Here is an 11,640-nt window from a genome sequence, read left to right as displayed (position 1 = left end):
TGGGACAGGTAGTGAAAACGGGCTAGTAGTAGAAGATGCAATAATACATCGATATAGCGTACTCGCGTAATACAAGATCGTAAATCTATAAACGTTTTATATATTACAAAAACCGCAAAAAAGAGGAAAAAGAAACAACACCAGTCTGCACCTTTAAATTAATGTGTTAAACGTAATCTAGAAGAGCTATATCACAAGAGAGAGAGAGAGAGAGAGAGAGGTGTTAGACGAAAAAAAATCTATCTTTAATTTTAATGAGTCTTTTTTTTAAACATGGTCATAACTCCGAAAAGCCATGTATAGTAAAAAGATAGAGAAAATGATATATCCATATTATTCATATCATCAATTAAAAAAACATTTCCTTTCTCTATTACAATAAATCTTTTTTTCATTAGGATTGTACAAATCCCAAACAAGAAAAATTTGAATCATAAAGATTGCAATGTATGCTAATTTCTTTTGATATTAATAAATTTGCTCAACAATAGAGTCATATATTGAAATCACCAAAGGCTCAAAAATAGTAAAAAAAAAATTTAATAATAAAATTAAAAAAAAATAGAATCTTGTTTGCACAAACTAGAATAATCAAGTTTACTTTTATATATAATTTATATATATATATATATATACATATATATATTTATATATAAATTTATATATAATTTAAATGACTTTTTATACTGAATTATATGGATTCTGTGATATATTAGAAAGATAAAAATTACCTCAATAAATGATTTTCTTTAAGTTTCAAGATACCTGTTTTCAGAATCCAATGTATTCCAAAGTCTTCAGAATTCAATGCACTTCAAGAGTCCAATGTGTCTGTGATTCTGCGATATTCAATGCATTGCAGTCTTCAAAGCCGGCAGAGATAATCGTACATAATTCTCTTCAAAGGTCATCTTCAAATCACAAGTTCCTCTTAAAGAATCTTCTTTTCAAAAATTGTCTTTATGATCTTTTTTAAGCATCTTTTTTTTAAATATCTTGTTTGAAGATTTCTTCTCAACCATAAAGCTTTTTATTAAAACTTTTTCAGGATCTCCTTTAAGATCCCTAAATCTCATCTTAGTTTATTTCCACTTTTCACGGTAGTTCGTCAGACGGTAGCGGGCCCAAGTCTTGATCGCCAGATCCCATAGGTCCGTCCACATCAGCATCCGAACCCATAGGTAGTCCAACCACTTCAGATTGAGGAACGGGTCCTTCAGCAACCTGAAGAAGCATAGGATTTCCAGCGGCGTCCAAAACGGGATCGGCTGTGGCTTCAGCGAGATTTGTTACTGACTTTGACTTAACACATTGAAAGTCGACATGACGACTTTTGGCCTCTTCCTTCTCCCAAGACATATGGATGAAGGGTCGCTGAACGTAGTTGTAAATGACTTCGGCGCGACCACCAGCGCGTTTCTTCACCTTTTCTTTATAGGTTGGATAGCCTTCGATGCCTAGACGAATTTTTTTCAAACCGCGCTCTTTCATTACTTGCTTGGCCACGTCTCGATTCTCGATATACTTGAAGAAGCGATACATCGCTGTACTGTTGACAGCTAAAGATAAAAAGAGAAAAAGAAACAGAATAATATGTGTATAAAGTTTGTAAATGTGGGATTTGATAATTTTAGTTTAGGAAAAAAAAAAAAAAAAACAACAGAAAAGAAAAAGGAAGACAATATCAATAAATTTCAATTTATAAAAATGCAACAAATTAATTTTTAATATATTTAAATAATGATTTAAAGAAAGAGATAGAATAATACAAAAGAGTAAATAAATAAATTAAAAAAATAATTCAATGAAATCATATTTAATTTTGAAATATCATACATTAAGACTCAATAAATTTCAATTTTTTAAGAATATTATATATAAATATAATTTATATATTTATATTTACTATTTTATTCAGGTATTATTGTATTTATGTTTGTTATGTTTAATGTTTATGTGTTACTAGTTAGATTATACATAAATGTTTTAGCACTTTGTGAGTGTACAGCGTTAAATATGGGGCATATTATAGGGTCGTATTAATATCGCAAGTTAGCTTGAGCTTCATTATTGAAGAAAATAAGTGGAACTAATGGAGACTAGGCATTTTCAAAGGCCAAGTTAATCGATTTTCCATTAAACACAGAGTAATTATGATAACGTGCAAGGTTAACGCATGTTGCATTTTATAACTTAAAAAAAATAAAAATAAAAAAAATGCACATGTCTTCTTAGATCTTCTGAAGGTTACTCATAGTCAGTTACGTGAGTTTTTTTACAAAAGTAACAAGCAATGAAAACAAGCAAATAAAAATTTAAAAACTTCCGCAAAATGTATGATAAATCTATTTTAAATAAGATACATAATATGCCAAGTATTAGATATAATTAGTCTATATAATCTTCTAATTTTAAGCTGTTAATTTATATCTATATAACTTTTTAATTTTTAACTTCTAAACTTTAATATATTATAATTTTATAATTACGAAATTATAAAACAGAAAATTATGAATATTCTGTGGTAGCGTGAATTTCCACTTTTTTATTGTGATAAGTAAAATTGCTATTCCGAAAAATAGCTAGCTAAGAGATAAGTATTGTAAATCCGATATATAATATCCAAAATTATTATATAATAAATAAAACAACTATGTTTTTAATTATCAATAAAAAAAACTTTGACATATAATACTTTGATTGATTAATCATTCAAAAATTTTATCTCTTTTTACAGCAGAGTTCTCAATCTAACTAGATGTGCATATACCAAATATCTCAAGACATTTAAAAATTTTGTTTATTTACTTTGGGAATATTCTTCGCCCATTTGGGGAGGATACTCTTCATCCCAATCGACTACGTCATCCTCGAGGAGGACGACAATATGACATTCGCGGTCACCACGTCGCGCACTATTCACCATTAATGGCAAAATCAGATCCTCCAAAAACACCTCGAATTGGCAACGCGCACCCTCATTCGACAACTCGTGTAACAATCCTCCTGTAATAATAATAAATACGCATTTTAAATTTAAAAAATTTACAAGCAAGATAAATCGTTTCCTGCTCGTTTAATGTTCTTATATAAGTGTTTATACATTCAGTTCTTTTCAATGCATTGCTTAATCCAATCTTTGAATTGGTTCAATTTTAATTAAGCTATTAATTTGCAATTAATATGCAAAAAATTTTTATTTACTTATAATATTAATTAATATTTCATCATTTCTAATTTTTTTATTGTTACTGTTATATGTATTTTATATTAATTATTAATATATAATAAATAAAAAATACACAATTTTACATAAAATCTCATACCTTATAAAATGTCCTTAGGATATGAAATTAATGACAATATAAATTTTTTATAACACTTACTGAGATTTTGGCACTTCACCGTGCTAGCATCAAAGGGCACCAGCAGATAATCGCAGGCCTCTCGTAATTCTTGAACACTTACAGTCGGAGGACATCGAATTACTCCGCCCTTATAGTACTCTAAGATGGCGCGAAAAACCATGGCAGAAATGCCGTCGGCGACCTCGTATTCACCGCGTTCATTAGGCTGTGCATATTCTACTCCCGAGCTGAACATGCGACCTAACATTGTGTTGGGCTGCGCCGTGAACAAAGCTGGGTCAACAATAAATCTGAAATAATAAATAAAACAGATTAAATGAATGGATTTAATAAAGAAAAAATAATTAATTAATTAATCGAATAAAGGACAAAAAATAAATTAATTAGTGCCCTTTATATTTCATGTATATAATGTGTCATATTAACTAAAAATATGTTAATATTATATACATATTTAACTAATATATTAATGTATAAAAATTTTAATATTTAATTAATAAAAAAAAATGTACATTATTTTAATACAAACTTTATTAATTTGCTATTATAATATAAATCCTATTATACCTAGTGTTATCGACAATGAGGGTGATTCTTTCGTCGCTGGTTGGTTGATTGCTAACTCCGGTAGTAGATCCTAACATCGCCGATCCTCCGGATATTGCGTTGTCCCTGCTGCTGCTTTGATTCTGACTCTGATTCTGTTTGGCGATGCCAATATTCGTGCGAATCCTGGGGATAAGATTAATTATCTCCCTTAGGGAGAATATGCAGCAAGATACTTCCTTCCATGTGTGTATATCGTGTAAGAAACTATCGCTGGTAAATACATAAACTAACGCGAGATTCCCGAGACCTACCTTGCAATTTACGAAGCCCAGTCGCGTGATTTTGAGATATTGCATATTATTAGAGAAAAAAAAAAAAATTTTTTTAAATAAATACAGCTAGAAGTTATTCGCAATCTATTTAATTGAAATGTTTATAATTTTATATATTTTTAATTTAAATAAAATAACATAAAAACTAAATAAAATATATGCCATGTATAATATAATAAAGATAAAAATTAGATTAATAGAAACAGATGAGAAATGTACATAAAAAAGATTTATATTCTTTTTAACTACTATAAAAGCTATATTTTTTTTAAAAATAAATAAATAAATTACTTTATTGTTTGTAAACTTTTTTAAAAATAAATATTTATTTCCACTAGCAATCATTTTTGTGAAAAATAAAAATGTATTGTTTTTGTCAGCATTACAAAATATAAAATATACAAAAAATCAAAAATATAATAATTAATAATTATCACTGTCATGTAATTACGTGTATAATATAAGAGGGAGACCATTTGTTAAAAATATTATATATATATATCTTATATATCTATGCTCTTTAAAAATGTATAGAAAACAAAAATATTATTTATTAAAAATAGTTCTAAAGAATAAATTCTTTTGATAATAAATCTTGATATATAATGATAGTTAAAAAATTAATGAATAGATAACTAATAAAAATTATAAATGTTGTCACAGAATATTGTTACACATTTTTTCTCTTTATTTTTAGTTTTGTTCAAAACTTTTCTAGGCTGTTAAAAGTTAAAAAAATAATAAATAGAGAAAACTTTATAGGAATTTCCTGCTTTTATCTGTTACGTGCATTTACCTGTTATGTTGATTTGTGAGATTTGTGCTCTGCGAATTTCTGCCGGAATTGAAAGAATGACAATGTCGATCAAGGCTGCCGTCCCTCTGTACCAGACAAGATTTCGGCTTCGACGAGCCACCACAACTATACATGCACAGAACAACCACGTAATCTTATACTAATCAGCTACTACGACAAGCAACTATAACATCTCTACTATATTATTTCGCGAATTCTAGAATGCTCAATATATGTATATTTTGTAGTATAATTTTATTAAAATCAAATTTTCATAATCCAAGAAAATGACTTAAGATCTTTTTCCACATGCCAATAGCGGAAGAATTGAATTTCAATCCTATTTATTTGACTTAAACATTTGATTCAGTAAGATCCAAATTTTCATGTAATTAGCACACAACACTGCATTTTATGAAACATTATATCAGTTTCAGTCAAAGTGCAAAATTGCACAAGGAATGTCCGCTTCAAAAAGATTGTATTATCAGTTATTATCTTATATGCATGTGTATGTATATATAAGCAATTTCTATTTTTGATATATATTTTATAATTTGCGACACAAGAGTAATTTGATAAATTTCTCCAATTTTCTCTAATACATTATATATACAAAACACGCGCGCAAGAAATTTTATCTTTACTTATTTTTTCATATATGGGGTAAAGATAACAAATCTTGAGAGCAATAATTAAATATTAATAAATATAAATTATTATAACTAATATCAGTGCAATTTAAGAAAACGCATAATATAGCATGAAAATTGTATATAAACATGTTATCATATAATGTACATAATGTATATAAATTATAATATATATAAGTATGATGTAAGCACAATAATATATTCCCATTAATGCATACAATATTTACAATAAGCAAAGTATATTGACGAATATTACAAATATAATTTGCATATTATGCATTTTCCATAATTCAGAATATCGCATAAATGTAATTAATTTTTTTGCCAATTGGTAGAATAATGCGTGTAAGTTTACATAAATTAAGAATATGTGCATGCGTGTAACAAAGATTTGTAAGGACAAACCTAATCTAAGTGCATGCTGAGAGATCTAAGATGTTGTAAGAAATTAGAGCAAGATATAATCTATTTTCGTTCAAATAGCACAGTGCAATTTAACTTATCTGCAAAAATGTTAACTCCTTGAATGTTAATAGTAATATTGTGATTGAAACGATTTTGCTAAATATATTGTTGAATCTATATAAAAAATTACTCCACAGGCATTTTTTCGTATCGTTGAATGCAAAACTGAGATTAAAGATTCTGAATTTAAATGTGATCTTTACCTCAGTCTATTCTTGTACAAACGATGCCTTCCTCTTCCATCAGTCTCTTTGTAATCAGTCTCTGTATCACTACTGCTGTCTTGCATATAATTGACTCGTTCTGACGGGTTCGACATGTTAAACCACCTGACAAAAACCAAAAATACGTTCACTTGATAATTTCCTAAGGAGCAAACTTAATATTCGGGTTAAAATTTGTTTGCAATAGAAAAATAACCTAATCTAACAAAATGTTCTTTCTGACAATTCATTACTTTAATCATTCTTATATTATTTTGCAAGTAATAATATGTAATAGTATCAAATTTTGTGAAAAGTGACGGGAAAACGTGTATCCTGCGCGTTAATCGAGGTGACATTTCTATATATTCTAATAAGCCTTTGAACTTTCGACACTTTTCTCTCCGGTTCTGTCCCTCTCTCTTTCGAGGTTAATTTCGTTATTTTCGTTAAATGCGAACGATACATATTACTTACTTACACAATATCACCAAATAACGACGATACTTACGAGCTCGAGATCGATAAGAACCAACTGAGCCGCTTTAAAAGCTTCTTCGTGGACTCACAGATCTCCAGATCGTACGAATCAGCACGAATACAATTTAACCTGACAATGACAGCTCTTCGATCGAGGAACTCGAACGCATGACTGCGTACAATACGTCATCATATGCACGAAACAATACGAACGTTGACGGAGATACGCGAGCCATGAATGAACTATATATGTCAGTGACTCTCAAACATAAACTTTCATGCGAATTCTCGATTCTAATGTAGGTGTAAAAGAGGGATGATTTTACCCCACCCTTTAAACCGCGGCTGGTACCAACATAAACGGGGGATGATTATTGACGTCAGATAAACGTGGCAAGAAACTCGTATATCGCCGAGAGAAAATGGGATTGTTCGATCGTTTAGCGAATCTCCTAGGTCTTAGGAAAAAAGAAGTAAACGTTTTAGTAGTGGGCCTTAATAACAGTGGTAAGTCGACGGTCATAAATAATTTCAAACGCGAGGATGACCGTTGCATAGACATAGTGCCCACTGTCGGGTTTAATGTCGAGAAGTTCGCATGTAAGTTAAATTGCGAGAAGCGATAGTGTCCAAAATGTGAAATTAAATTGCTTTTAGTGCTATCGTTACATATTTATTATTGCACCAGCACAATCTCAAATCCACATAGCACTCTATTTATTTTGTGTGCAATAAGATATCAAATTAAAAAAAAAAAAAAAAAAAAGTGGTTAGAAATAATTATAAAAATAATGAAGATTATATAAATACTTTAAAAAGAACGAACAGAAAATATATACTAATTTCTTACCACAAGATATATGCTTTGTTACTTTTTACACACATAGTTCATTTTCTCATCTTTTTGTTTTTCATACTTCTCATATGGCGTTGATCTGTCTTCACAGTTCGTAAATGTGGCGATGATCCAATCGATTTAATAGTATCTTGTGATAATCTTGTTTTCTTTTTTACAATCTTATTTGTTAGACTACCTTTAAGGCTTTTCAATTTATTTGCGGTTTGTTTCGGTGCTTCAATATCTGTGATGTTTTCAATTTCTGAATTAGACGATGAGTATATTTTTCTACTATTTCTGACTCTATGAGATAGTGGAGTACTAGTGCCTAGCGGAGCTATCTTCAGTTTATTTTTAACAAGATCATTGTGTAGCTTTGACTCAAAACTTGCGTCCTTAAAATTGCCAGAATTTGTAGTCTGATTAGTATGAAAATTCAATTTTGTTTGTTTGAATCTGACTTTAGGTTTATACAATGGCGTCTCGTCTGAAAGGTTTCTAAAACCTTTCTCTTGTTTTGAAGTGGATGGAAGCTTCTCTGTTTCTTTTTCTCTTATCAAAATTTGTCGTGGACTTTTAGTGCGTGTCACTTGTGCTTGCGTATGATTATCTTCCTCATTATTGTCCGATGATTCAATATTTCTTGAAGTATTCTTTTGTCTTTTTCTTTCATTCCACCTCCGCTGCAGTTCGCGTCTTCTCTTGCGTTTTCTCAGTGACTTGTTTCGACTCAATTGTAATTCTACTAAAAAGTCTTCTGTAGAATTGCCAGTGTCCTAAAAAAAATAATAAATGTATTTTAATCATAAGATGAAAATCATTTTCATTTAATCTTATATTTATTTAAATACTGTACATTCAATTCTAGTAGACTGTCACTGTCGTCTGTGTGCATCCATGTAAATGCAGAATTATCTGTTAAAATCTTGTCAAATGCTGTTTGTAAATCTAATATCTTGAACTCCTTTAGACATATTTTTAATCGTTGTCTTAGATCACCGCTCAACTTGTTTTCTTCCATTGTGTCGATATTAATTTTATATGGTCTTGCTGTATGAGAATAATATAGTAAATATATTACTAAATTTAAATATTTATCATTTTCTTTGTCATGTACGCTGTACAATTCCAAAATAATTTGCGTATATGCCGTGTTAGAATGCAGAGAACAATGTTTCATATGCGAAGTATGTTCCTAAAACAGACATTATTCATTGTTTGTTAGTATATTGTATACAGCTTGAAAATAATTTTATACTATTCATTCTTATAACATATAAACATACTTTTAATGACAGGAACTGGTCTTGCCGAGCAATGTAACAGTCGATATTGTGTTTACAACTCTTTAGAAAAGGACCTATATTTTTCATTTTATCAATGGGTAGTTTGGTCAGCACGTCATTCACATCAAACGACATTGGCATTACCCATTTTCCCAGCTTGCCTTTTCCATCCTTTATCAAAATCTGTATCGCATAAATGTCGTTTTTCTCATGCTTGCTCGTCGGTAGAAAGTTGAATACGATCTCTTCCCTTCGGGATTTGACGCAACGAAAACCGGCGAAATTATACAGCTCATTTTGCAGATCAACTTCGACATTCGGCATTCCTCTCGAACGTGAAGGAATCTTCAAGCTTAGCGATTCGGTTAAATGGTCTTCCACGTCTGCGAAACATACAGTGTTCAATTTCCGTTCGCATTGTTCGATTAAGCATTCCAGATCCTTTATCTCTCGGAGCAGTTTCTTCTTTTCCGTATCTAAAAATCAAAAAAATCGAAAAATTATTCCTTCGTTGCCTGAATAGGGTTAGGATATTTGACGAACAATTTGTGCACCTTCATTAATCGGCTCGATATTCGCGTCATTACTGGAGGAAGTACTGGCCGTTTCCATTTTTTTTATTTTACATCACTCGCATATCATTTGCAATAATAACAAAACTAAACGACTTTGAAAAAACTCGCGCCAAAAGACAACTTGATGCATTCAATACTGCAACCGGTCATTGTGCGATTCACGAGGGCCTGTTCGTGATTGGTGCATCATTCTACACGTATATCCGGAATCTAAAAGTATGCGCCAATCGCGAGTAGCCATTTAAGGAGCGAGTGTAGCACTAGGTGCACCCTCAATGCAATGGTTCTCAAATATTTTTATCTCAAATTACTGAGAAATATGCATTTTTATTTCAAGACGATTCTTTGATATTGGTTATTTATGCGACCAATTATAATTTTTTATTCGTCTAATAATGAATCATTTGATCAAGTAAATAATAAAATTTTAATTAAAATTACCTTGTTAGAGAGACTGCATTATTGAATGTCATAAAATAAAATGATTTTTTTAAAAAGAAAAGATATTCAGAAATTTCTTACGGTCAAATTGTACATGAAACAAGAATTAAATATATTGTAAAAAAATGTTTTTATATAAACTTCCTCTATATATATGTATACAATTCTATATATTACTTACTTTTATTTTATTTCGGTATATATAATAAGTCGAAGTCGTTTGTTTCAGTCAAGAATGTCAATTTCACCGCATTTGATATGTCAGGTCACGATCGTCATAGATCATTGTGGGAGCATTATTATAAAGATTGCCACGGGATTATCTTTATAATTGACAGCAGCGATAAGCTACGACTGGTTGTCGTGAAAGAAGAATTGGACATGCTCTTGCAACATCCCGATGTGGCAGGTATATTATCATCATCTTTTCTCTCATTGCATGGATAATTGATAAATTAGTATCAGGTGTCCCTGTAATGAAAAGTAATGAAATTTAAAAATTTATTTAAAATAAGAAAAAAAAAATGAGAGACAAGAGACACGCATTTTATATTGGAGATGCAACAAGCGATTTATAAATGATTGCGTGAAGCTCTGACGCGAAACACGTTTCAGGTCGCAAGATACCCATTCTTTTTTTGGCGAACAAGATGGATTTACCCGACTCCTTGACTACCGTGAAGCTGGTTGCTGGACTGGGACTCGAGCGAATACAAAATAAACCCTGGCATATACGAGCAACAAACGCGATAACCGGCGAAGGTTTGCAGCCGGCAATCGAGTGGCTGACGGATCAAATTCGCGATATATACATTAACAAGAGATAAAATGCGCCGATGACATCGGTGTATGAACGGGAAATGCGACTGGTTCGATTTTTTTTTCTTTTTTAACGAAATGTGTCGGATCGACATTTTAATACCTGTAATGTCATTTAAAATATGTTACACTCGGCGTCACGAGTCCCTTATTCATATTTGAAGCGTTTCACATTTGGCGCTAAAAATGTTTACGGAACCAACAGTCATGATGCACGAATATACCTAGACGCGATATGTCATAGCGTTTTCGAACAAAGCAGGTTTGATCGATCCGTGAGCGATTAATGACGTCATTGACCAATCACAGCCATTTCTCTAAAGAATAAATGGCTGCGATTGGTCAATCACTTAATCGATCACGGGTCGATCTGCTTTACTCGGAAAGTACCTATCTTCAAACAGGACGCTCCTGATGTCAAGTGAAACGTCATGCTGCATGTTCGTCGATTCGAAATCCGGATCCGGTATAATAGAGAAGTAGAAAAGAAATTCTCGTACAAAGTTCTCAAGAAGTTTCTAACGAAAAGAAAATGCATTCTTCGCGTTGAAAAATGTTGATATAATTGAGGTAAAAAGTGTATAATTAGGAAGCATCGTTGCAAGCTCAATTTAATTCCGTCCAAAGGATAAGGCGTGCATAGCTGAACACGTAAATGTATATTATAAATATAAAATTATAATTTTTTAATATATAATAATTGCGGCCGCAACCATTTTCCGGACTGATACTGTAACGATAGTATCATACAACGCTTCGCAGAGATATTTCATCGCAATATTCAAAATAAAGAAATTTCTATTCAGTTTCAATAAACATTTTAATTAAAGATTTT

General features: G+C 30.9%; 2 protein-coding genes across 11 annotated transcripts; one reads left to right on the top strand and one right to left on the bottom strand.

Moving 5' to 3' along the window:
• Positions 1-817: 817 nt before the first annotated feature.
• Positions 818-10,263, bottom strand: LOC145941062 (BTB/POZ domain-containing protein 10). 9 transcript variants are annotated; one of them, XM_083046865.1, is made up of 8 exons: positions 7,697-7,868; positions 6,367-6,492; positions 5,046-5,171; positions 3,936-4,124; positions 3,387-3,658; positions 2,809-3,006; positions 1,298-1,559; positions 818-1,224 (listed from the first exon to the last, which is right to left on the bottom strand). In XM_083046865.1, exons 1-8 carry the CDS (start codon positions 7,729-7,731, stop codon positions 1,083-1,085), a joined length of 1,350 nt encoding a protein of 449 aa, XP_082902991.1. In that variant the 5' UTR covers positions 7,732-7,868; the 3' UTR covers positions 818-1,082. The 9 variants fall into 9 exon arrangements, with proteins under 9 accessions (XP_082902991.1, XP_082902986.1, XP_082902988.1 ...); XM_083046860.1 differs by having other exon boundaries at positions 818-1,559; XM_083046862.1 differs by having other exon boundaries at positions 818-1,559; positions 3,936-4,100.
• Positions 7,178-11,600, top strand: Arl6 (ADP ribosylation factor-like 6). Of its 2 annotated transcripts, none has more exons than XM_083046874.1 (3): positions 7,178-7,353; positions 10,216-10,395; positions 10,602-11,600. In XM_083046874.1, exons 1-3 carry the CDS (start codon positions 7,269-7,271, stop codon positions 10,811-10,813), a joined length of 477 nt encoding a protein of 158 aa, XP_082903000.1. In that variant the 5' UTR covers positions 7,178-7,268; the 3' UTR covers positions 10,814-11,600. The 2 variants fall into 2 exon arrangements, with proteins under 2 accessions (XP_082903000.1, XP_082902999.1); XM_083046873.1 differs by having other exon boundaries at positions 7,178-7,446; positions 10,602-11,599.
• The last annotated feature ends 40 nt before the right edge of the window (positions 11,601-11,640 follow it).

This window comes from Prenolepis imparis, unplaced genomic scaffold, assembly GCF_030444845.1.
Source record: "Prenolepis imparis isolate NDT839.2.m4 unplaced genomic scaffold, iyPreImpa1.0 SCAF_9, whole genome shotgun sequence".
NCBI lineage: Eukaryota > Metazoa > Arthropoda > Insecta > Hymenoptera > Formicidae > Prenolepis > Prenolepis imparis.
The sequence above is the reverse complement of the archived record's forward strand: the minus strand, read 5'-3'. Positions and strand labels throughout refer to the sequence as shown.

What these genes read in the sequence shown, in the direction of transcription:
- LOC145941062 (XM_083046859.1), bottom strand. Translation starts at nt 9,582, where the DNA reads ATGGAAACGGCCAGTACTTCCTCCAGTAATGACGCGAATATCGAGCCG. An exon ending in ACCAGTTCCTGTCATTAAAA is followed by an intron (nt 8,880 to 8,970) that starts GTATGTTTATAT and finishes TGTCTGTTTTAG; the next exon opens with GAACATACTTCGCATATGAA. An exon ending in ACAGTCTACTAGAATTGAAT is followed by an intron (nt 8,461 to 8,540) that starts GTACAGTATTTA and finishes TATTTTTTTTAG; the next exon opens with GACACTGGCAATTCTACAGA.
- Arl6 (XM_083046873.1), top strand. Translation starts at nt 7,269, where the DNA reads ATGGGATTGTTCGATCGTTTAGCGAATCTCCTAGGTCTTAGGAAAAAA. An exon ending in TAATGTCGAGAAGTTCGCAT is followed by an intron (nt 7,447 to 10,215) that starts GTAAGTTAAATT and finishes CGTTTGTTTCAG; the next exon opens with TCAAGAATGTCAATTTCACC. An exon ending in GCAACATCCCGATGTGGCAG is followed by an intron (nt 10,396 to 10,601) that starts GTATATTATCAT and finishes AACACGTTTCAG; the next exon opens with GTCGCAAGATACCCATTCTT.